The 26,259-nt window shown below is 37.0% G+C and overlaps 1 protein-coding gene across 3 annotated transcripts in view; it reads left to right on the forward strand.

The window, feature by feature from the left end:
• CSNK2A2IP (casein kinase 2 subunit alpha' interacting protein) overlaps positions 1-21,383 on the forward strand; it is a 158,504-nt gene extending 137,121 nt beyond the window's left edge. For all 3 annotated transcript variants that reach the window (XM_060010489.2, XM_060010490.1, XM_060010491.1), the window contains one exon: positions 16,688-21,383. In XM_060010489.2, coding sequence (XP_059866472.1) covers positions 17,754-19,103 — 1,350 coding nt within the window. In that variant the 5' untranslated portion in view covers positions 16,688-17,753 and the 3' untranslated portion in view covers positions 19,104-21,383. The remainder of the gene's footprint in view (positions 1-16,687) is intronic.
• Positions 21,384-26,259: the final 4,876 nt, after the last annotated feature.

Consider the following 26,259-nt stretch of genomic DNA (forward strand, 5'->3'; position numbering starts at 1 on the left):
CTTAGTATGGCCAACTTTTAAAATGTTAACTGTTCTAATAGGTATTTAGTTGTCTCTCATGTGGTTTCAATTTGCATTTCCTAATGAATAATGATGTTGAAATCTTTTCTTTCTGTGCTTCTTTTTTTTTATATACAGCAGGTTCTTATTAGTTATCTATTTTATACATATTAGTGTATATATGTCAATCCCAATCTCCCAATTCATCACACACACACACACACCCCCCACACTCCATTTTTCCCCCTTGGTGTCCATATATTTGTTCTCTACATCTGTGTCTCTATTTCTGCTTTGATGAAATCTTTTCCTGTACTTATTTCCCATTCACATATCATCTTTGGAAAGCTGTCCAAATATTTTGCTCATTTTTTATTGGATTGTTTGCTTTCTTAAGTTCTGTCTATAAACTGTTAATAACAAGTCCTTTATCAGATATATGCTTTGCAAATATTTTCCCTACGTTTATGGCTTTTTCTTTTCACTTTCTTAACAGTGTCTTATGAATAGCAGAAGTTTTTAATTTTGGTGAAATTCAATTTATTCATGTTCTTTTATTGATTGTGCTTTTCGTGTCACATTTAAAAATCTATGCCAAAATAACAAAGATTTTCTCCTATGTTTTCTATAGTTTTATGTTAGATGTATGATCCCATTATGAATTGATTTTTGTGTGTAATGTGTGGTATGTATCAAAGTTTATTTTTTGCAGCTGTATATATCTAATTATTACAATGTCATTTGAAAGGATTATTCTCCACTGAATTACCTTCACACTGTTTTCAAAAATCAGCTATCTATATATGTGTGGCTCTATTTCTGAACTTCTTATTTTGTTTTATTGATCAATTTGTCTACCTTTATGCCAATACCAGACAGTTTTGACTATTGTTGCTTTTTAATGTCTTGAAATCAGGTAATGTTGTTCTTCCAACTTCCTTCTTTTTCAGTTTTTTGTGTTTTATCTCCTTTGCATTTAGACCCTTTACCCAGGTTTTCATAGTGTTAATATCTTACATAACCATGGCATATTTATCAAAACAAAGAAATTAACATTGGTACAATACTATTAACGGAACTACAGATTTTAATAGAATTTCACCAGATTTTTCTTTAATATCTTCTTGCTGACCCAGGATCCAGTCCAGGATACCATGATGCCTTTAGTCATTATGTTTAGATTTCTCCAGTGTGTGACAGTTTCTCTGTCTTTCCTTGTTTTTCATGACTTTGGCACATTTGAAGAGTACTGGTGAAATATTTTGTAGAATTTTCGTCGGTTTGGGCTTGGCTGGTATCTTATGATAAGATTGGGTTCATGGATTTTGAAGAAGTGTATTATCTTTTTTATATATTTTGAGATTTGACTTGCTAAAATTTTGTTTGGAATTTTTGCATCTATATGAAGAATATTGGTCTATAGTTTTTTTATAATCTAATAATGTTTTTGTTTGGATTTGGTATCAAGGTAATGATTGATTCATAGAATGAGTTAGGAAGAAATTGTTCCATTTTAATTTTCTGGAAGAACATTTGCAGAACTGGTATTCTTTCTTTCTTAAATGTTTTGTGGAATGCACAAGGGAAGCAATCAGGGTCTTGTGTTTTCTTTGTGGGAAAGTTTTCTTGCGGTACGCGGGCCTCTCACTGTTGTGGCCTCTCCCGTTGTGGAGCACAGGCTCCGGACACGCAGGCTTAGCGGCCATGGCTCACGGCCCCAGCCGCTCCGCGGCATGTGGGATCTTCCCAGACCGGGGCACGAACCCGCGTCCCCTGCATCGGCAGGTGGACTCTCAACCACTGCGCCACTAGGGAAGCCCTATGGGAAAGTTTTAAACTTCAATTTATTTAGTAAATTTGGGACCTTCAGATATTCTATTTATTCTTGAATGAGTTTCGGCAATTTTTATCTTTCAAGAAATCTGCCCTTTTCCTCTGAGTTGTCTAATATATTGGCATAATATTATTCACAGAATTACCTTATTATCTTCTTAAATATCTGTAGAGTCCATAGTAATGCCAGCTCTCTCATTCCTGATATTTGTAATTTATGTCTTCATTTCCCTTGATATATCTGGATAAATATTTTCAATTTCATTGATCTCAAAGAACCAGCTTTTTGTATCCTGCTTTTCTTACTTCTAACTTATTTAGCTTCCAATCTCTATTATTTTCTTTCTTCTACTTAATTTTAATTTAATGTGCTCTTCTTTTCCTAGTTGTTTAAGGAGAAAGTTAATATCATTATTTGAAAACTTCTTTTCTTATAGAGTCATTTAATGCTACAAATATCAAAAGTTGATTCAAATGTTGATATTTAAGAAATTTCTTGATCCATGTATATTGACTTAGTAAAGAGTGACTTCCTTGAACTTTCTGAATTTTAATATATATTGATTCTGTTTGGTTTTCTATATTCTAAATTGGGTTTTCAACCATATGCTATGCAGAAAGATTATTTAATTTCTTCCTTTTCAATAGTTATGTATCTTTCTGTTTCCTTCTTTACTGCATTGGCCAGATCTTAAACAACATTAAATTGTAGTAGTGATAGTGGATATGCTTGTCTATTACCAATCCCTAATGGGACTAACTTATATTTCAATGCCAACTGAATGATTTGATTTTGTTTTCAAATTGATGTTTGCTTTCATTAAATAATCAGTTTTTTCTTAGTAGTTTACTGACTGAGTTTTATGAGAAATGGAGGTTGGATTATATAAAATTACTTTTTTGAATACCTATTAAGATTTATTTTTGAATTCTGAACATGACAATTTAAATGTTTCCTAATAATAAATCATCATTACATTGTTTGAATGAGATCAAGTTGGTGACAGTCAATTATTATTTTATTGTAATGTTAAATTAACTGTTTTTATTTTATTTAGGAATTTTGCATGTGGTATGTGTTATCACTTTATTATTTTCATTTTAGTTTTGAACTACTACTTTTGTTATGTTTTAATATCAGAATTATATACAACAGTTTCACAGAACAAATTTAGAATATTTTTATGTTCATAATATTCTGTAAAAGTTTGTATAACATTTATAAATATATCTTCATTGAAAGTTTGAAAGGACTCAACTGCAAAAAGAATTCGGGCACAGAGATTATTTGTGAATTAAGTCTTTCATAAGTCATATTCATTTTCTTCCCATAGTTATAGCTTCAGTCAAATCTCCACCACTTCTTGCATTGTATTTAACATTTATATGCTTTAGCAAAACATTCTTTGAAATGGGAATGTTATTTGTCTGAAAGTGGAAAAAATTCAAAAATGTTATTTTTCTCTGTTTTTTTCTTTATCTTAAATTCTTATTAGTTCCATTTGTTTTGAATTTCTTTATTCCCCTCCATATGAGAGCAGGATTTCTACACTGCATTCTTCTCCTCGTCTCCCTTTTTTCTAAGTTTTGATTGCATCTGTGTGCCAGAACTTGGTTCATCCTTTAATGTTTCAATTTTCAGTGAAAATTTGTGGCAGATGTGTCTTTTCAAATTAGTATCAAGTTATGCAATTTTAAAATTTTTATTGAAATTAAGAAACACAGAAAAATACACATAGCATAACTGTGTTAGAGCTCAATTATCACAAAGTGAATTCACCCACACAATCAGCATCCAGGTCAAGAAACAGACCATTATCAACACCCCAGAAGCTTTGTGTTCCCTCCGAATCTCCACTTCCGTAAATGTATTATTATCTTGACTACTAACACCATAGTTAGTATGAACTCATTTTGTACTTTCACACATAAAATTATGAATTATTTTTTGTGCATATAATACTTTTCATTCAACATTTTGTATGTGATATTCATCCATGTAGTTGCATGAAGCTAGATTTTCTGTTAATTTTCATTGTTGTTTGGTATTTTATTGAATGAATATATCACAATTTATTTATATATTCTATTAATGATGGACAGTTAATTCTAGTTTGAAGCTATTAGGAATAATGTTCCAATGAATATCCTACTATATGTATTTTGGTACCAATATTTATGCATTACATGCCTCTTGGAATGTACCTAAGAGTGGAATATAATATACACATGTGTGTGTATATATAAAATATACTATTAAGCTACATAATCACCAATTATTGGCTTTGTCAGTTTTCATATTATTTTAGTCACATTCTAATAATGTGCAGTAGGATCTCTCTGTAGTTTAAATATGCACTTCACTGATTTCTAAGGAGGCTGAGTGTTTTTTTCATATGTGCATTAGCATTTGGATATCTTCCTTGTGAAGTGCTTACTCACATGTATTGCTTATCATTCTAATTGCGTTGCCTGTCTTTTCTTAGCAACTTGCAGAAGTTGTAATGGATATGAGTCTTTTTTTAAGTATTGTAAATATTTATTTCCATTCTTTGATTTGCCTTTAATTCTTCCTAAATATGGTATTTTTTGATGATTGGGAATTCTTGATTTTAACTTATCAATTTTTAATGGTTATAGCTTTCTATGTTCTTTTTTTAAACATCTTTATTGGAGTATAACTGCTTTACAATGGTGTGTTAGTTTCTGCTTTATAACAAAGTGAATCAGTTATACATATACATATATCCCCATATTTCTTCCCTCATCTGTCTCACTCCCTCCTACTCGCCCTGTCCCAGCCCTCTAGGTGGTCACAAAGCACTGAGCTGATCTCCCTGTGCTATGCGGCTGCTTCCCACTAGCTAGCTATTTTACATTTGGTAGTGTATATATGTCCATGACACTCTCTCACTTTGTCCCAGCTTACCCTTCCCCCTCCCCATATCCTCAAGTCCGTTCTCTAGTAGGTCTGTGTCTTTATTCCCGTCTTGCCCCTAGGTTCTTCATGACATTTCTTTTTTCCTTAGATTCCATATATATGTGTTAGCATACGGTATTTGTTTTTCTCTTTCTGACATACTTCACTCTGTATGACAGACTCTAGGTCCATCCACCTCATTACAAATAACTCAATTTCGTTTTTTTTTTTATGGCTGAGTAATATTCCATAGTATATATGTACCACATCTTCTTTATCCAGTCATCTGCTGATGGACACTTAGGTTGCTTCCATGTCCTGGCTACTGTAAATAGAGCTGCGATTAACATTTTGGTACATGATTCTTTTTGAATTATGGTTTTTCAGGGTATATGCCCAACATGGGGATTGCTGGGTCGTATGGTAGTTCTATTTTTAGTTTTTTAAGGAACCTCCAAACTGTTCTCCATAGTGGCTGTGTCAATTTACATTCCCACCAACAGTGCAAGAGTGTGTTCTTTTCTCCACACCCTCTCCAGCATTTATTGTTTCTAGATTTTTTGAAGATGGCCATTCTGACTGGTGTGAGATGATATTTCATTGCAGTTTTGATTTGCATTTCTCTAATGATTAATGATATTGAGTATTCTTTCATGTGTTTGTTGGCAATCTGTATATCTTCTTTGGAGAGCTGTCTATTTAGGTATTCTGCCCATTTTTGGATTGGGTTGTTTGTTTTTTTGACATTGAACTGCATGAGCTGCTTGTAAATTTTGGAGATTAATCCTTTGTCAGTTGCTTCATTTGTAAATATTTTCTCCCATTCTGAGGGTTGTCTTTTCGTGTTGTTTATGGTTTCCTTTGCTGTGCAAAAGCCTTTAAGTTTCATTAGGTCCCATTTGTTTATTTTTGTTTTATTACCATTTCTCTAGGAGGTAGGTCAAAAAGGATCTTGCTGTGATATATGTCATGGAGCATTCTGCCTGTGTTTTCCTCCAAGAGTTTAAAAGTGTCTGGCCTTACTTTTAGGTCTTTAATCCATTTTGAGTTTATTTTTGTGTGTGGTGTTACGGAGTGTTCTAATTTCATTCTTTGACAGGTAGCTGTCCAGTTTTCCCAGCACCACTTATTGAAGAGGCTGTCTTTTCTCCACTGTATATTCTTGCCTCCTTTATCAAAGAAAAGGTGACCATATGTGCGTGGGTTTATCTCTGGGCTTTCTATCCTGTTCCGTTGATCTATATTTCTGTTTTTGTTCCAGTACCATACTGTCTTGATGACCGTAGCTTTGTAGTATAGTCTGAAGTCAGGGAGCCAGATTCCTCCAGCTCCGTTTGTCTTTCTCAAGATTGCGTTGGCAATTCGGGATCTGCTATGTTGCCATAAGATTGTGAGATTTTTTGTTCTACTTCTGTGAAAAATGCCAGTCGTAGTTTAATGGGGATTGCATTGAATCTGTAGATTGCTTTGGGTAGTATAATTATTTCCACAATGTTGATTCTTCCAATCCGAGGACATGGTATATGTCTCCATCTATTTGTATCATCTTTAATTTCCTTAATCAGTATCTTATAATTTTCTGCATACAGGTCTTTTGTCTCCTTAGGTAGGTTTATTCCTAGATATTTTATTCTTTTTGTTGCAGTGGTAAATGGGAGTGTTTTCTTAATTTCACTTTCAGATTTTTCATCATTAGTGTATAGGAATGCAAGAAATTTCCGTGCATTAGTTTTTTATCCTGCTACTTTACCAAATTCATTGATTAGCTCTAGTAGTCTTCTGGTGGCATCTTTAGGGTTCTCTATGTATAGTATCATGTCATCTGCAAACAGTGACACCTTTACTTCTGCTTTTCCGTTTTGGATTCCTTTTATTTTTTTCTTCTCTGGTTGCTGTGGCTAAAATTTCCAAAACTATGTTGAATAATAGTGTTGAGAGTGGGCAAACTTGTCTTGTTCCTGATCTTCGTGGAAATGGTTTCAGGTTTTCACCATTGAGGACGATGTTGGCTGTGGGTTTGTCATATATGGGCTTTATTATGTTGAGGTAAGTTCCCTCTATGCCTACTTTCTGGAGGGTTTTTATCATAAATGGTTGAATTTTGTCAAAAACTTTTTCTGCATCTATTGAGATGATCATCTGCTTTTTCTCCTTCAGTTTGTTAATATGGTATATCACACTGATTGATTTGTGTATATTGAAGAATCCTTGCATTCCTGGAATCAACCCCACTTGACCATGGTGTATGATCCTTTTAATGTGCTGTTGGATTTTGTTTGCCAGTATTCTGCTGAGGATTTTTGCATCTATGTTCATCAGTGATATTGGCCTGTAGTTTTCTTTCTTTGTGACATCTTTGTCTGGTTTTGGTATCAGGGTGATGGTGGCCTCGTAGAATGAGTTTGGGAGTGTTCCTCCCTCTGCTATATATTGGAAGAGTTTGAGAAGGATAGGTGTTAGCTCTTCTCTAAATGTTTGATAGAATTAGCCTGTGAAGCCCTGTGGTCCTGGGCTTTTGTTTGTTGGAACATTTTTAATCACAGTTTCAATTTCAGTGCTTGTGATTGGTCTGTTCATATTTTCTATTCCTTCTGTTTCAGTCTCAGAAGGTTGTGCACTTCTAACAGTTCGTCCATTTCTTCCAGGTTGTCCATTTTATTGGCATATAGTTGCTTGTAGTAATTTCTCATGATTCTTTGTATTTCTGCAGTGTCAGTTGTTACTTCTCCTTTTCCATTTCTAATTCTATTGATCTGAGTCTTCTCCCTTTTTTTCTTGATGAGTCAGGCTAGTGGTTTATCCATTTTGTTTATCTTCTCAAAGAACCAGCTTTTAGTTTTATTGATCTTTGCTATCATTTCCTTCATTTCTTTTTCATTTGTTTCTGATCTGATTTTATGATTTCTTTCCTTCTACAAACATTGTAGTTTTTTTGTTCTTCTTTTTCTAATTGCTTTAGGTGTAAGGTTAGATTGTTTATTTGAGGTGTTTTTTGTTTCTTGAGGTAGGATTTTATTGTTATAAACTTCCCTCTTGGGACAGCTTTTGCTGCATCCCATAGGTTTTGGGTCATCGTGTTTTCATTGTCATTTGTTTCTAGGTATTTTTGATTTCCTCTTTGATTTCTTCAGTGATCTCTTGGTTATTTAGTAGTGTATTGTTTAGCCTCCATGTGCTTGTATTTTTACAGATTTTTTCCTGTAATTGATATCTAGTCTCATAGAGTTCTTGTCAGAAAAGATACTTGATACGATTTCAATTTTCTTAAATTTACCAAGGCTTGATTTGTGACCCAAGACATGATCTATCCTGGAGAATCTTCCATGAGCACTTAAGAAGAAAGTGTATTCTGGTTTTTTGGATGGACTGTCCTATAAATATCAATTAAGTCCTTTTTTTTTTCTTTCTTTTTCTTTATTTATAACTATTTAAAGCTTTCATATAACTATCTGCAGTATGAGTTGATACTAAATAAAATATCAATTAGGTGATGAAATTAACATCCAACAAGCAAATATAATCATTAAAATTTCTGCTGTACCCATTTTTTAAAATCTTGGTTCTGGTAAAATAATATCACAGTGATTTTTTTCTCCTGTCAGAGAATGGCTATACTTGCTTTTCAATGATTGTGTTTTGTTCAAACATATATATTCTCTGTATTCAAAAACTGTGATAACAAAAGAACTATTTTATAAGAAATTTAACATAATAGCCTCTACCCTTGGGTAGAGTACATTAGAATGTTTGTACAGTTATTTTGTAGGTAGTTTGATGAAACAGTATTTCATTAGAGGAAAATCTGTACTTATCAGGAGGATGATTCAGTGGATATGCAAATGAGGTGGCTAGTCTTCCTTATATTTTTCTCACCTCCAGAATAGCCAGAAAGGAGTGAGAATTCTAGGGCTACAAACTTTAATTTTTTTTTTTTTTTTTTCTGGTACGCAGGCCTCTTACTGTTGTGGTCTCTCCTGTTGTGGAGCACAGGCTCCGGACACGCAGGCTCAGCGGCCATGGCTCACAGGCCCAACTGCTCCACAGCATGTGGTATCTTTCCAGACCGGGGCACGAACCCATGTCCCCTGCATTAGCAGGTGGACTCTTAACCACTGCGTCACTGGGGAAGCCCTACAATCTTTAAATTTATAAAGGCAGTTAGCATCTTTCTTTGATGGAAATGTTAGAACATAGCATAAGATTTTTTTCCTCTTTTGAGAAGACCAAAGCTCTGAAAATGTACTTGGATTATTAACACCTAAGTCACAGCAGTTCAAAAGTTCAAGGATAAATATGGATCTGGAGATAATCCTTGAAAGAATTCCACCTTGGTAGACAAAGAAAATGGCTGAGATCACATCAATAGGACTCCCTTTAATAGTTGCAAAAATAAAGTCACATAAGAAGAGAAGAAACCCTTGTCAGCTCCTCTGGAGGGAGGATATGAATAGCAAAAGAAACTAGTAGAAGGAGTGGGAAAAACATTGAAGAGACAAGCAGTTAAAGACCAAGTTAAGATCAGAAGTAGCTACGAAACTTTTTCTTGCAATGACAATGGAAGCAAAGAGGCATACAGCCACATGGTAATTCCACTCTCTCTGCTCATTCTGAGTCGTGTCTGTTCTCTGTGTTCTAATAATGCTATGTTGATATACTTATCACTTCACATTGTATTATTGGCTTACCTCCCTCTCCAGTCACATTAGGAGTAGACTGAAAGCAACATGAAGTCTCTTATTTCTTTATCCTCAGTGCCTAGCACAAGATCTGGAATATACTGTTTATCAACTGTCTGTCAAATGAATGAGCCAGGTTCAACACTATATGATCTTGAGAGAGACACAGTAGTCAAGTAAACATCCAAAACCAAAATAAGTATTACTTTAGAGTAAACTCTGAGATAATATGGAAGTACACATAATCGATAGAATTCCAATTAAACGCAAAGACATTTGACACTACTTAGCCTATATGTAAGTGATCCTTTATAGACCAATGATAATTTTGAATTAGGTATTTTGAAATATTGAAAATAGTTCATTAATGCTTCTAGGTAACTTTATTGATTCCTAGTTGGATGCTAGTGAGCTAGAACTCAAGAAATCCATGAGATCCAAGGTCTGGAGTGTTCCTGGACCTGGGCTATACCTGAGTTCATAGGTGAGTGTCAGATGATGCTACTCTCAGGATAGGAAGGCTGCCAACATTGGGAAACAAAGACACAGCCTGATATCTCACATCACAGTTCTTTAGAGTTAATTGATTTATTACTGACAGTTCTGTTTACTGCGGTTCTGAGCACTGTTGCCAGGGAAAGTGCCAAGGAGAGTTGCTGAACATCGAACCTGCACATCAGCGCTTGCCCCAAGGTGAATCCAGACATTTAAAAGAGACTTATATTGGGCTTCCCTCGTGGCACAGTGGTTGAGATTCTGCCTGCCGATGCAGGGGACATGGGTTCGTGCCCTGGTCCGGGGAGATCCACATGCCGCGGAGCAGCTGGGTCCGTGAGCCATGGCTGCTGAGCCTGTGCGTCCGGAGCCCGTGCCACGCAACGGGAGAGGCCACAACAGTGAGAGGCCCGCGTACTGCAATACTGCAATACAATTGCAGTACCGCGTACTTCAATTATATTGAAGGTCCTTCTTTTTTAATGTATCATTCAAAGCTTGTATTTCCTTATTTCTTTTTATTTTGGATGATCTGTCCATTGGTGAAAGTGGGGTGTTAAAGTCCCCTACTGTGATTGTGTTACTGTCATTTTCCCCTTTTATGGCTGTTAGCATTTGCCTTATGTATTGAGGTCCTCCTATTTGTGGTGCATAAATAGTTAAAATTGTTATATCTTCTTCTTGGATTGATCCCTTGATCATTATGTAGTGTCCTTCTTTGTCTCTTGTAATAGTCTTTGTTTTAAAGTCTATTTTGTCAGATATGAGAATTGCTACTCCAGTTTTCTTTTGATTTCCATTTGCATGGAATATCTTTTTCCATCCACTCATTTTCAGTCTGTATATGTCCCTAGGTCTGAAGTGGGTCTCTTGTAGACAGCATATATACGGGTCTTGTTTTTGTATCCATTCAGCCAGTCTATGTATTTTGGTTGGAGCATTTAATCCATTTACATTTAAGGTAATTATCGATATGTATGTTCCTATTACCATTTTCTTAATTGTTTTGGGTTTGTTATTGTAGGTCTTTTCCTTGTCTTGTGTTTCTTGCCTAGAGAAGTTCCTTTAGCATTTGTTGTAAAGCTGGTTTGGTGGTGCTGAATTCTCTTAGCTTTTGCTTGTCTGTAAAGCTTTTAATTTCTCTGTCAAATCTGAATGAGATCCTTGCTAGGTAAAGTAATCTTGGTTGTAGGTTTTTCCCCTTCATCAGTTTAAATATGTCCTGCCACTCCCTTCTGGCTTGGAGAGTTTCTACTGAAAGATCAGCTGTTAACCTTATGGGGATTCCCTTGTATTTTATTTGTTGTTTTTCCCTTGTTGCTTTTAATATTTTTTCTTTGTATTTAATTTTTTTTTTTTTTTCTGTACACGGGCCTCTCACTGTTGTGGCCTCCCCCGTTGCAGAGCACAGGCTCTGGACGCGCAGGCTCAGCGGCCGTGGCTCACAGGCCCAGCCGCTCTGTGGCATGTGGGATCTTCCCAGACTGGGGCACGAACCCATGTCCCCTGCATCGGCAGGCGGACTCTCAACCACTGCACCACCAGAGAAGCCCTGTATTTAATTTTTGACAGTTTGATTAATATGTGTCTTGGCGTGTTTCTCCTTGTATTTATCCTGTATGGGACTCTCTGTGCTTCCTGGACTTGATTGACTATTTCCTTTCCCATATTTGGGAAGTTTTCAACTATAATCTCTTCAAATATTTTCTCACTCCCTTTCTTTTTCTCTTCTTCTTCTGGGACCCCTATCATTTGAATGTTGGTGTGTTTAGTGTTGTCCCAGAGGTCTCTGAGACTGTCCTCAATTCTTTTCATTCTTTTTTCTTTATTCTGCTCTGAGGTAGTTATTTCCACTATTTTATCTTCCAGGTCACTTATCCGTTCTTCTGCCTCAGTTGTTCTGCTATTGATCCCTTCTAGAGAATTTTTAATTTCATTTATTGTGTTATTCATCACTGTTTGTTTGCTCTTTAGTTCTTCTAGGTCCTTGTTAAACATTTCTTGTATTTTCTCCATTCTATTTCCAAGATAGATAATTCCTGTGCATGCACACAGGCTTCTTGGTGGCTTCAGCAGCAGCCTTAGCATCTCATGCCCGTCTCTGGGGTTTGCACTGATAGCCGCGGCTCATGCCCATCTCTGGAGCTCCTTTAAGTGGCACTCTTAATCCCCTCTCCTCATGCACCAGGAAACAAAGAGGCAAGAAAAGTTCTTGTAGGTCCTTGTTAAACATTTCTTATATTTTCTCCATTCTATTTCCAAGATTTTGGATCATCTTTACTATCATTATTCTGAATTCTTTTTCAGGTAGACTGCCTATTTCCTCTTCTTTCATTAGTTCTGGTGGGTTTTTACCTTGCTCCTTCATCTGCTGTGTGCTTCTCTGTCTTCTCATTTTGCTTAACTTACTGTGTTTGGGGTCTCGTTTTTGCAGGCTGCAGGTTCGTAATTCCCATTGTTCTTGGTGTCTGCCCTCAGTGGCTAAGGTTGGTTCAGTGGGTTTTGTCGGCTTCCTGGTGGAGGGGACTAGTGCCTGTGTTCTGGTGGATGAGGCTGGATCTTCTTTCTGGTGTCACGTCTGATGGTGTGTTTTGGGGTGTCTGTGGCCTTATTATGATTTTAGGCAGCCTCTCTACTAATGGGTGGGGTTGTGTTCCTGTCTTGCTAGTTGTTTGTCATAGGGTGTCCAGCACTGGAGCTTGCTGGTCATTGAGTGGAGCTGGGTCTTGGTGTTGAGATGGAGCTCTCTGGGAGATTTTCTCCATTTGATATTACATGGAGCTGGGAGGTCTCTAGTGGAACAATGCCCTGAACTTGGCTCTCCCACCTCAGAGGCACAGCGCTAACGCCTGGCTGGAGCACCAAGAGCCTGTCCTCCACAAGGCTCAGAATAAAAGGGAGAAAAGAAAGAAAGAAAGAAAAAGAAAGAAAGAAAGAAAGAAAGAAAGAAAGAAAGAAAGAAAGAAAGAAAGAAAGAAAGAAAGAAAGAAAGAAAGAAAGAAAGAAAGAAAGAAGGAAAGGAAGGAAGGGAGGGAGGAAGAAAGAAAGAGAAAGGAAGAAAGAAGGAAAGAAAGAAAAGTTGATAAAATAAAATAAAATAATTAAAATAAACATTAAAAAATTTTTTTAAAGTAATAAAAAAAAAGAAAGAAAGAAGAGAACAACCAAACCAAAGAACAAATCCGCCAATGATAACGCTAAAAACTATACTAAAAAACCAAAACAAAACAAAAAACCGGACAGACAGAACCCTAGGACAAATGGTAAAAGCAAAGCTGTACAGACAAAATTACACACAGAAGCATACACATACACACTCACAAAAAAAGAAAAAGGGAAAAAAATATATGTATTGTTGCTCCCAAAGTCTACCTCCTCAATTTGGGATGATTCGTTGTCTATTCATGTATTCCACAGATGTGGGGTACATCAAGTTGATTGTGGAGATTTAATCTGCTGCTCCTGAGGCTGCTGGGAGGGATTTCCCTTTCTCTTCTTTGTTTACACAGCTCCCGGGGTTCAGCTTTGGATTTGGCCCCGCCTCTGCGTGTAGGTTACCTGAGGGCGGTTCTTCTTCGCTCAGACAGGAGGGGGTTAAAGGAGCAGCTGATTCGGGGGCTGTGGCTCACTCAGGCCGGGGGAGGGAGGGGTACGGATGTGGGGCGAGCCTGCGGCAGCAGAGGCCAGCTTGACGTTGCACCAGCCTGAGGCACGCCATGCGTTCTCCCGGGGAAGTTGTCCCTGGATCCCGGGACCCTAGCAGTGGCGGGCTGCACAGGCTTCTGGGAGGGGAGGTGTGGAGAGTGTCCTGTGCTGGCACACAGGCTTCTTGGTGGCAGCAGCAGTAGACTTAGCGTCTTATGCCCGTCTCTGGGGTCTGCGCTGATAGCCGCGGCTCGCGCCCGTCTTTGGAGCTCCTTTAAGCAGCGCTCTTAAACCCTTCTCCTCGCGCACCAGGAAACAAAGAGGGAAGAAAAAGTCTCTTGCCTGTTCGGCAGCTGCAGACCTTTTCCCCGGATTCCCTCCCGGCTAGCTGTGGCACACTAACCCCTTCAGGCTGTGTTCACGCCGCCAGTCCTCTCCCTGCGCTCCAACTGAAGCCCGAGCTTCAGCTCCCAGCCCCCGCCCACCCTGGTGGGGGAGCAGACAAGCCTCTCGGGCTGGTGAGTGCTGGTTGGCACTGATCCTCTGTGCGGGAATCTCTCCGCTTTTCCCTCCGCACCCCTGTTGCTGTGCTCTCCTCCGCGGCTCCGAAGCTTCCCCCTTCCGCCATGCCCATCTTTACCAGTGAAAGGGCTTCCTAGTGTGTGGAAACCTTTCCGCCTTCACAGCTCCCTCCCACTGGTGCAGGTCCCGTCCTATTCTTTTGTCTCTGTTTTTTCTTTTTTCTTAAGCCCTGCGCAGGTACGTAGGGATTTTCTTGCCTTTTGGGAGGTCTGAGGTCTTCTGCCAGTGTTCAGTAGGTGTTCTGTAGGAGTTGTTCCACATGTAGATGTATTTCTGATGTATTTTGGGGGAGGAAGGTGATCTCCACGTCTTACTCTTCCGCCATCTTGAAGCCTTTTTATGTTCTTTTAAGAAATCTTTCCTTACATCAAGATCATGGAGTTACTCTATTATTATTATCTAGACGTTTGTTAGAGTGCCACACATATATAGTAGGATGTGCCATTCCCCCTCCTTTTAAAGTATTGGATCTCAAAACACACCACACAAAGCCAGCAAGTAACTTCAGTCGTTATTATTCATGCAGGCAGAAGCAAAATGAAGAAAATCTTTGGGTGAGGAGTAACTATGTCTCACCAGCAAGAGTTTGCTTTGGATGTGTGACAGAGGAGAGGGAAGAGAGTGAGTGAGGTTATGGGGGAAAGATATGTAGAGGTTAATATAATAATACATTAGTTTACCTGAGATATGCCTACGGTATAAACTGAAATAGTGGAATTGGATAGAAAAAAGATGAATTAAGGTATGAAAGAGATAAAACCAAGAGGTCCTGGTTTCTAAATCATTTTAGAAAGTGAAGCTGTCCAGGATGATTTCAAAGATTTTGAATTAGATGACTAGGTTTTAAGAACCGAGAGAGAAGATATACAAAAAGATGATTTCTTTATAAGGAGAAATAACTTACTGATTTTTATGTTTTGTGCTTGAATTGTTTTGGGGAATTTTGGATAGAGAAGTCTGATGATTAATTGGAAATAGAATTTCAAAGCTAAAGAGAAAACCAGGACTAGAGACAAAAAAATTAGGAAGTCATTGGTGTGTAAATAATATTGTTGATACTTGGAGAATTCCACTAAGAATGACTCAACACTTGAAAACAAGTGAATTAAGATACTAATAAGATATATTTTTAAATAAATGTAAATAAGATTAAATATGTGGAAAGACACCTTAACATAAGGGAAAAAATTCTAGCAGTAGTAGAATTGATAGTAAATAAGTGGATAAGTTGGCATATATGAGGAATAAAGTTGTCCGTCAGAAATTGGATTAGTAAGTTACTGAAGCATAGAAATAACCATGAAACCAAATTCTGATAGCTCTCATTCTTCAAGGGCCTTAAAGTCAGTGTTCTAATTGGCTAATCCCTGCATCAGTTGGAATTACTCTTGGGTTTTTTGTCATATAGTGTGTTTTAGCCTTAAAACCTGAAGAACAGACCCTTGACCATGAAAAATGCACTGAAATAGTGTCATGTTAAACCATGTGTTGCTTTTTTTTTTTTTTTTTTTTTTTTTTTTTGCGGTACGCGGGCCTCTCACTGTTGTGGCTTTTCCCGTTGCGGAGCACAGGCTCTGGACGTGCAGGCTCAGTGGCCATGGCTCACAGGCCCAGCTGCTCTGCGGCATATGGGATCTTCCCGGACTGGGGCACGAACCCGTGTCCCCTGCATCGGCAGGTGGACTCTCAACCACTGCGTCACCAGGGAAGCCCAGGTGCTGCTTTTTAAGAAGCACCATAGCTGTGTTTCCTGAGTAGTAAATGCTTGTATTGCTTTTGACCAGATAGAAGGTTCTGTTTTTTATAAACTTTCTATAGTTCATTTTTAAATCCTAAATGTAACTAATGTGATTCCTTGGGAATAAAGTGAAAATAGGACAAAACTGGTGATGTAAGTCTGAGAACTACTCTGAGGTGAGAACAAAAGAAAAGAATTCAGTGAAGATCTATAGAGAAATAAGAGAATGAATGAGAGAATCAGAGTAGAGAGAAATAATGGACATGAATGAAGAACATTGTTTGAAAAGGTAGTGATCAACAGTCTCAAAAGCTGCAATAGTGACAAATAAGACTAAGACTGAAAGTATGTAATAGACATTCAACTAGAATTATGGTCTTTTGGAAGTAAGCTAAAAGGTGATAATGATGGGTAATTGAATCTAAATTGAAAAGTAACATATCAGAACTTCCATTTCACTTTCTTTAAGATTCTCTTATTTCATTCAATAAACTTATCACAGACTTTTTTTTTTTTACTAAAGCAATCATTGAAAGAGTACTGAAAATAGCTATTACCTTTTATTGAGCGTCTGTTATATCTCGGGCACTGTTACACATTTTAGATGTATTATTTAGTCTTTAGCCCAATAAATTAAACATTATGTTTATCTATTTTACAGATGGGCAATTGGGAATTTAGAAAGTTTAATTCAAAAGTTTACACACACAGTAGTTCTCTAGTCACTACAAATTGTTTGAGAAAATTAATATCCCTATCAGGATCTCTTCTGAACCTTCTTCACTCTTTTGTTAACAGGCATTATTTCCTCAAGAGGAAAAAACTCTAAAGAGAAGACAGAGAAGAATCTCAACTGGTGACACTTTTTTCAACCTCATTTACACCTCAATTTTGAAACGCTCTATAATATTTAGGTATTAACAAAAAGATTACATGATAGATGATAGAAACTACCTAAGTTTTTTATTTAAAAGTATTTGTTGTCCATGGAATCCAGCTAAAAGACTCTATCAGTTACTAAAACATCCCTGCAAGCCAACTGCTTTCAGAAAGACCTCTAGACTAGCACAAGTTGGTGGCACTAGCATACTATGATCAACAGTTTGTGCCATTAGAATGCTCTTACCAACTGGCCACAAGCAGCTCATTAATACATCAACACACAGATGAAAAACAAAAGCAACCCAATAACCAATCTGTGGTCAGAGTAGAATCCCATAGTAATAACCCTGCAGTGCATCCCCTAAACTCTAACCAGAAGGTACAAAGATGCTCAATATTGCCCTCTGCCAAGTGTCAGGACACAGTTTCACGGGACCTCTATAACAGGGTTCTGAAATCACCATTATCTCACTCCAAATATCCGGCCACACCTTCACTACACCTCCACCAGAGAACTCCCTGTGGCCTAATAAGAGAGGCTTGAGCTCACCGTTGTCCCACGCCAAACCTCAGATCACATCTTCACTTGACCTCACCAAGACATCATTGCCAGAGCCCAATCAAACAGCCTGGAGCTCACAATTACCCTTTCCCTATGCTTAGAATACATCTTCTCTAGACCTTTGCTGGATATCCCCTTCACTGAAGTCTAATCGAAGGGTCTCAAGTTCATCATTATATGCCCTCAAACATCAAGAAACTCCTTCCCCAGACTACCTATGGACATTGTCATCTTTGGGACCTAATCAAAGAGCCTTTAGCTCAGCATTACCTGAGTCCAAGCCTCAGAAAGCCTCTTCATTGGATAGCCTTTGACACTCTTTGTTAGAGCGCAATCAAAGATGTTTGACCTCACCATCATTCAACTCTACACCTCAAACACGACTTGCTTCAGACATCACCTTCTTTGGAGCCCAGTCAGATGACTCTGAGCTCATCGTTACCTGATTCCAGACCTCAGACAACACCTGTATTGAGCTCTAATTCCAGTGTTCTGAGATTAATGTTGTCCAACTCAAAAGAAAGGAAATCACCTTTACCACATTCTATGCATCAGTCAAAGAGTTTGCCATTGTTCCAGCCCAAAACACTTGATCGTAACTTCAGGACCCTGGGTTCACCAGTGTGTCACTCAAAATTTCAGAACACCACTTCACTAAGTGACAAACACAAGGCCACAGATCTTCCCTCACCCCATCCCAAACCAAATATCTCAGGTCCATCATTATTAAGCTCCAAACACTGCATCAGGAACATACCTGCTTTAACATTGGGCTCCAGGCTCCAGAGTAAAAGCAGTTTTGGTCTTTATGAAAAGACAGAACCAAATAAGGAAATTCGATGGACTTTAGGTTATATTCATCCCTGCATTATCAAAGGTGGAACGGTCCCTGATGATGTTGTAAATAAAATTGTCAATTCTCTCTCCAAGACCAGAATCCAGAGGGATCTCTGTAGGCAGATTCTCTTTCGAAGGATGAGGGGAAGGGCAAATCCTCATCCTGGACCCCGCCTTTCATCAAGTTATATGGTTTGTTTAGCTTGTGCTTCCTGCATAAAATCTCAGTGTAACCATCTTACAGGAAGGAAAGACCCTCGTGCTGCAACACTATTTGTCATTCCAGCACCTGAGGCCACTCCTGAGGAAGAAATAGAGGTGAAACTAGTTTTTATCCTCTCTCTACCAGAGACTTCTTTTTCATTCCCTGTGAAAGAAAATCAGCCTGATGAAGTCCCTGAAGAAAACCTTGGAGGAATTGGGGAGATATCAAAATTTTTCCCTACATCGGAACCTGATATCACCAAGGAGGCTAATGTGAAGAAAACATGGCCGACAGTAGCCCCTGAAAACCAAGCTATAAGCCAACAGCCCCAGGCTATAGACTGGCTGCTCTATGTTAAGGAAAGTAGTAACCCTCAGTCGCAGTTCCTACTCCCCTCATCTTCCTCATCGTCCTCTTCTTCCTCTTCCTCTTCCACTACACCCCCTTTACCTCCTCATCCTCTGAAAGAGTCTACCACATCTACCGTCTCAGGCTGTGTGTCCACTAAGGTACTTAGTTACCACCGGCTGCCTCCAGGGGTCTCCTGGCTTGAGTTTATATGTAGTAAAAATCACCAGCCACTTCCTGGAAAACCATGTCCAAGTCAATCACCATCTCCCCAAACAAGGCCTATGAGGAATAGCACCACAGTAAAAAGGAGAAAGGGGCCAAAGATACTGTTCAAAATGTTCCAGACAAAGGTTCAAAATGAGAGAAATCTTGATTAAATTAACTTTTTTGTTTCTTTGAAGGCAATTGACCTCTTAGTTCTTTGACATTAGAGGTTGATTTCCTATCGTGCTTATTAAAATTCTTAGTATTAACTAAGCGTGCCTCTATAATTCAGCTGATGAAGCAGCTAGTTGAGGGGAACTATTACTCTTAAGTCTATTTTCTACTTAAATAATAGACTATGATCTCCTAGAAGCCAAATTGAATCCTATGTTTTTAACCAAATGCCTGGCTTACAGTAACCACTATAAAATAATTGTTAAGTGAATTAATAATAATTGACCATAGACCAGAAACACCTCATTTGTCTTGCCCTGAACAGTATCTAACTCATTGTTATTCTCCTTCCTCATAAGATATAATAATGACAGAATCCTTAAACCAGTGTATGCTAATCTGTTTCCCTACCTCTAAAGAAAATTCACATCATGTTCAACAGGTAAGAATATATATAGAAAGGAATCTTTTCAGTTATGTGTTCCTAGGGAAAATTCTTCTATTCTAAGATCCCACACTCTAAAATGCAATGATTTACTCAACCTTAGTTAGCAAATCTCAGGAAAGAATAACTAACTGATGCAGACAATCCTACCTTATGCTGACTGTGCCAACATTTAAATTACGGGCTCTAGAGTCACTTGTTCATCACTTCTACCTATACAACCTAAACGGGTTAATAAAAATGTTTAAAAATGTTTTTGTTCCACTGGGTCCACTAGTAGTGGGAAAAGGAGGGAATTGTCTTACCTACTACCTTAAGTGATTATCTCTAACCCCAAGGGCTAGAATTAGCTTCTCTTGCATGCACTGATGGCTCACACTTCTGCCTCTCCACTCCACATCTTTCCGAAAACCAGCTTGCATATGGGGCTTTTCCAGTGGAACATTGCACAGGCACCTCAAACTCAATATGGTCAAACCAGAATTTATCATCTTTACATTTACAACTTGCATCTTTACATTATAGTCCTTTGCCCTCTGTGTTCCCTATTTCAGTGGATGTACCACCATCTGTCATGGAGTTTGACTGTTTTTCTCATTGCTTGCCCCTCTCCAGGCCCATGTGTTCCATGGCCTTATTGTCTCCAGAATCCAGCTTTTTCCTTCAACCTCACTGCCACTATTCTAGTTGTGGTCACAGCATTTGTCAGCTAGATTACTCCTAAACATGTATTTTAACTTTTGAATGCATTTCTGAGACAAAATTTAATAAGGCCATTTCACTGTTTATAACACTTTTATCATTGCCCACTGTTTTCTGGGAAAAGTTTAAATTCCTTTTATGATTGAAACATGATAATTTTTCAAAATTATTTTCCAAAAATTTTTCAGAAATCTTTTCAAAAAAGATTTCTTATTCTTCTCCAGTTTCAGCCACATTAATTTCTTTACAGTGTGAAGCAATCATCCTACACTTCTAAAACAACAATTCTGCTGTCCAGAAAGATCCATCCTTCTATACATTTTTGCTCTACAGGGCTCTATTTTGTCTTAACATCTTCTGGGAAGACTTTTCCTGATCCACTTACAAAGAAAGAGTTTAGCTGGCCTTCTTATTACCATGAAACTCTGTTTTTACTCTTTATACTGCTCTTAACCATATTATAAAGCAATTATTTCTTGTCTGTCTTCACTCACTAGACTGAAAACTTCTTATTCACCATTTTATTTCTAGTTTTTATCTAGTCCTTGAAATAGAGTATATTCCCTGAAATATGTATTGATATTGAATTAGTGCTACTGAAACTGTTCATCTGTTTAAAATTCTCTGAAATAAGTAATGCTTCATCTGTTTGCTTCTTTCCCATACTAGTATTGAATTGTTTTTTGTACTTTTTGTCTCGGTGAGAACATACATAAAAATGTTACTGATGACAGTAGTCATCCTTGTCTTATGTCTTACGTTAAAAGTGTTCCTTTCTAATATTTCAGTATTTAATGTGATGTAGGCTTATGCATAGCTGATCAGTGATGATGAAGAAGAACTTAGGTGTGTGATAATGTGTTCAAGGCTTTCTCTAACCTCTTTAGAAAACCCTTGACGTGTGCTTAATTCACCCTGAATATCTCTGTTGATGACACACATCATCTGTATAATTACTTCTTTAATATGTTTTCTACTAGACTAAACTTCATAAGGGGAGGTCTTGTGTCTGACTTGTTTACCACTAACTTCTCAGGACCTAGTGATACCTGGCACATACTAAGTATTCAATAAATATTTATTGAATAAAATTAAACCAAGGAGTTCAACTGATTTTTATTTGTTGATGTAATTTACATGTTTAATTTTCCATTGTTTAGCTTATTTTCTAAACTTTATGCCTCATTTTAAAATTTTTCTTTATTTATTGGACTACGATTTAATTATTTTTAACTTCTCCATTGTATTGGCAGTTATTTATTTTGTTCTTAATTAGAACAGGTCTACTTTCAGAAAAAAATTTTTAAGAATTCGTTGACCATTATTTCCTAGTTTTTAAATTTGGAAATAAAATCGCATGAAACTTAATGGGAAAAATACATGGCAACGGCAAATATCCGACTCACTCTTCCAGCTTCTATTGATATACCAAGAGATTTCGAAATAGGGAACAATATGTGTTGTGCCAGAAAGGTCAAGAAATTTCTGTCAGATCTTATACAGATGAGAGCAGATTTCAGAAGGGCAGAAGGACTCAAAATTTACTGTATTTAAATAAAGAGATCAACTGAAAAGTAATAAAAAAAGATTTAATTGGGTCTCATTAGTGCCTTTTCCCTTAAATGGAAAGGCCTGGACATGAAAACAGGCTACATAGGAATTTGGAAGTAGAAAGTAGATTCTCTAAATTGTCACATTTTTATCAAACCAATTGATATAAAATGGTATGACATATCTGGATGATAATTTGATAATAATATCAAAACCTTAATAATATACATAATCATTTTCCTTAGGATCATCTTCATTGGAATTTATTTTAAAGAAATTGTCATGACTATGTAGAATCATATAAACAAGTAGGCATTGTGTTTCTTTATATTAGTAAGGGATTGGAAAAAATCTTGTTCATTAACAGAAAAGTGTTTAAATACACCATGATCCATACATGTGATGCTTTTCCTAGTGAAAAAAAAAATGTTATTTCTAACATTGCACCTACATTTATGTTAGGAATAGAAATACTTTCTTTAGGAAAATATCTTGAGAACCCTTGAGCATGGCTAGTGATCCTGAGCATGTTGAAAGAAGAAAGTGAAACAAAGAGGAGATAGATAAACTAATGCATTTAAGTTTCAAAAAGGAACTGCTCGATCAGAGACAGTGAAGAGAGAGAATTTATCATTTATGATTTAAGTGAAAACATACTCAGATTATAAGACATCACATGCAGTTTATATATGATTCCACCTTGAAAAACATTGAAATTTTGCATATATGTATCTGTGTGTACTTGTGTAAAATCTCTTTCATATGTATGAGAAAGATGGAGTGACTGGAAGTAAACACCAAAATGTTGAATAAATGTGGTTATTATGGGACAATAATTATAATGGAGTGTTTAGGAAATGGGTAGATTTTTTTCATTTTCTTTTCTATATTTTCCAAATCTTCAATGAATATGAATTCCTTTTATAATCAACTTAAAACAAATGTTATGAAAATGAAAAAATGAAACATGTCGTCTCGTCTATTTTAGATAAAATATGTAGCATACAATTTTGCTGTTCTAATCCTTTCTACTTATTGGTATCATTTGTGGCTTTGCTAATAATACATATAGAAAATACATATTTCTATGAGATATCTTCAAAAGAAATGCATTTCTATTGTTTTAAAGTCTTAAAATATTTTTTAAAAATTTCATATTCTCTACTTCAGTATTCATTGCCAGACTTATACCATTCTTTTATTTATTCATGCTTTTGTTTATTTTTATTATGAATTATTTTAACCCATAGGGAATAATAGTCGGGCTTCCCTGGTGGCGCAGTGGTTGAGTCCGCCTGCCGATGCAGGGGACACGGGTTCGTGCCCTGGTCCGGGAAGATCCCACATGCCGCCGAGCGGCTGGGCCCGTGAGCCATGGCTGCTGAGCCTGCGCGTCCAGAGCCTGTGCTCAGCAACGGGAGAGGCCACAACAGTGAGAGGCCCGCGTACCGCAAAAAAAAAAAAAAAAAAAAAAAAAGTCAATATATTTATGAATGTCTTTTCACTACTACCCAGCTTTATGTAATCTTATTCTTTGGTTACATTTACTTCATGTGTTAAAGAAATAAAACATTATTGATACAAGTGCTAACACTTGTGTATATAATCATCCAGGATCCCAATCCTATCCTGCATTCTCTAGAAGTAAACACTGTCAAGAATTTGCTGTAGGTCATATTTATCTATTTTTTTAAAGAAATTTACTAAATATTTACAGAGCCATAGAAATCAATCCTTTTTGGATGTTTTAAAGCTTTGTACATATTTTATTATAATGTATTTTAACATTTTAAAATGTGTGTTTTGTTTGTTTGTTTGTTTGCGGTACACGGGCCTCTCACTGCTGTGGCCTCTCCTGCTGTGGAGCACAGGCTCTGGACGCGCAGGCTCAGCGGCCATGGTTCACGGGCCCAGCCGCTCCGCGGCATGTGGGATCTTCCCGACCGGGGCACGAACCCGTGTCCCCTGCATTGGCAGGCGGACTCTCAACCACTATGCCACCAGGGAAGCCCTAAAATGTGTGCTTTTTGATCTGGAGTATGTTTCTGAAATTTATCCTTGTTATAAGATACAGATTTTCATTTCCATTTATATACATATATATATACACACATATATATATATGTGTATATTGTCTATATACACATACACACATATACATACATGTATATTATATAACTGCATAGTGTGGCGTTATTACAGTTTTTGGTTAATTTACATTTTTATCATTGCATACAGTGTTGCACTGACATTCTTTAAAAACTTTTTTTTTATTGAGGTATAATTGACCTACAACATTATATCAGTTTCAGGTGTAGAACATAATGATTTGACATTTAGCTATACTGCAAAATGATAACCACAGTAAGTCTAGTTAACTTCCATCCTCATACATAGTTACACATTTTTGGTGTGAGTGTGTGATGAGAACTTTTAAGACCTAGTCTCTTAGCAACTGTCAAGTATGAAATACAGTATTGTTAACTATAGTCACCATACACGTTCTTTTTCATGTCCTATTTTGCGTCTGTGTGGGAAGTTCTCTAGAGTCATGCTGTGTAACATTTTATCCATGGATCAGCAGCATCTGTATCACCTAGGATCTTGTTAGAAAGATCACCTCATCTCAAATACACTGAATCATAATTTGAACTTTATAAGATCCTTAGGTAAGTTTTATGCACCTTAAGCATTTGAGAAACTTTGTGTTAGAGTACATAACCTAGAGTAGAATTGATGATTGCAACAGTGCTGTCCAATAAGAATATAACATGTCATAAATAATTTAAAAATTTCTTGTAGCCATATTAGAAAGCAAAAAGAAACAGGTAAAATTATTTTAATAATATATTTTAATACCATATATCTAAAAGTTTCCCATTTCATAATGTAATTAAGACTTGTTCTCAACCAGGGTTGAGTTTGCTCCTAGGGGATATGTGGCAATGTCTGCAGACTTTTTTTTTTTTTTTTTTTTGGCTGCTTTGGGTCTTCGTTGCTGCTTGCAGGCTTTCTCTGGTTGCAGCAAGCGGGGGCTACTCTTCATTGCAGTGCGCGGGCTTCTCATTGTGGTGACTTCCCTTGTTGCAGAGCACAGGCTCTAGGCACGCAGCCTTCAGTAGTTGTGGCACGTGGGCTCAGTAGTTGTGGCTTGCAGACTCTAGAGCGCAGGCTCAGCCCATGCGGTGCATGGGCTTAGTTGCTCTGCGGCATGTGGGATTTTCCCAGACCAGGGTTCAAATCCGTGTCCCCTACATTGACAGATGGATTCTTAACCACTGCACCATCAGGGAAGTCCTGCAGACATGTTTGATTGTCATCACTGGAAAGATGTTTTAGATGTTCTAGGTCATGATTAGGTAGAGGCCAGGGAAGCTGCTAAATATACAATGCAAAGAATAGCCTCCAACGAAGAATTATCCAGTCTAAAATGTTAATAGTGTTAAGTTTGAGAAACTTTAAATTAATATAACAAATATTAGTGATATATATTTATATATATGTATATAGGTTATATATATATATTTGCTCTTCAAAATCTGTTGACTTTAACACTTAGAGCACATTACAATTCAGACTAGCCACATTTCAACAACTCAGTAGCCCCAATGAGCAGTATAGGATTATATCATGAAAGTATTTTAAAATTTGTTGGATATTGCCAAATTACTACTCAAAGTATTTATACCAATATACATGCACACAAATAATGTATGAAGCTCCTACTGCATTGTAGCCCCATCAGCATTAAATAATTTTCAGACGTTTTGATTTCTGGCTTATACTAATAATATGGTTCATACAAATAAAATGATCTCCTTTTACTGTGCTTTAAATTTTTACCTCTCTTATTGCTAGTTACCTTAAACATCTTTCCATGTTTATTGACCTCCTAGCTTTCCTCTTTTGTGTCTTGCCTTCAAAAGCTTTGCTCACCATTCTATTGAGTGCTTTATTTTTTATTAATTTGTAGAAATTTTTATATGTGTATTCCAAACATACACTCTTTGGCCTGGCTTGATATTAACCCATCCTTACGCTTTCTCCATATATGTTACTTGGTCATCATGTGTTATTATCATACCCTGCTGAATTCAGTTTTCTAAATCTGATTTATAATTATACATCTATGTTCAAAAGTATTGTAGAAATAAACAAAGACTAACCAAATGAAAACAAGCAAAGTCTATCTATTAAGAGCTTGCTATTGCAAAGGAGTCAGCCACCATTACTTGCATTTGGCAAAAACTCACAGGCAGGCAGAGGAGTGGAAAAGCTTTATAGTAGGAAAAAAGGGAAGGCTTCAGGTATGCCTTGATTGGAAGCTGTTGGCATGGGGAAGCTGTAGGCAAGCTAACTAGAGGAAGGACATCATATGTGATTGGTTAGGAGAACATATTTTTCTCTCTCTGATTGGTCCTAAGTTGGAAATGGGGACAAAAATTAGGGAAACTATC

Source organism: Delphinus delphis, chromosome 4, assembly GCF_949987515.2.
Source record: "Delphinus delphis chromosome 4, mDelDel1.2, whole genome shotgun sequence".
Classification (NCBI taxonomy): domain Eukaryota; kingdom Metazoa; phylum Chordata; class Mammalia; order Artiodactyla; family Delphinidae; genus Delphinus; species Delphinus delphis.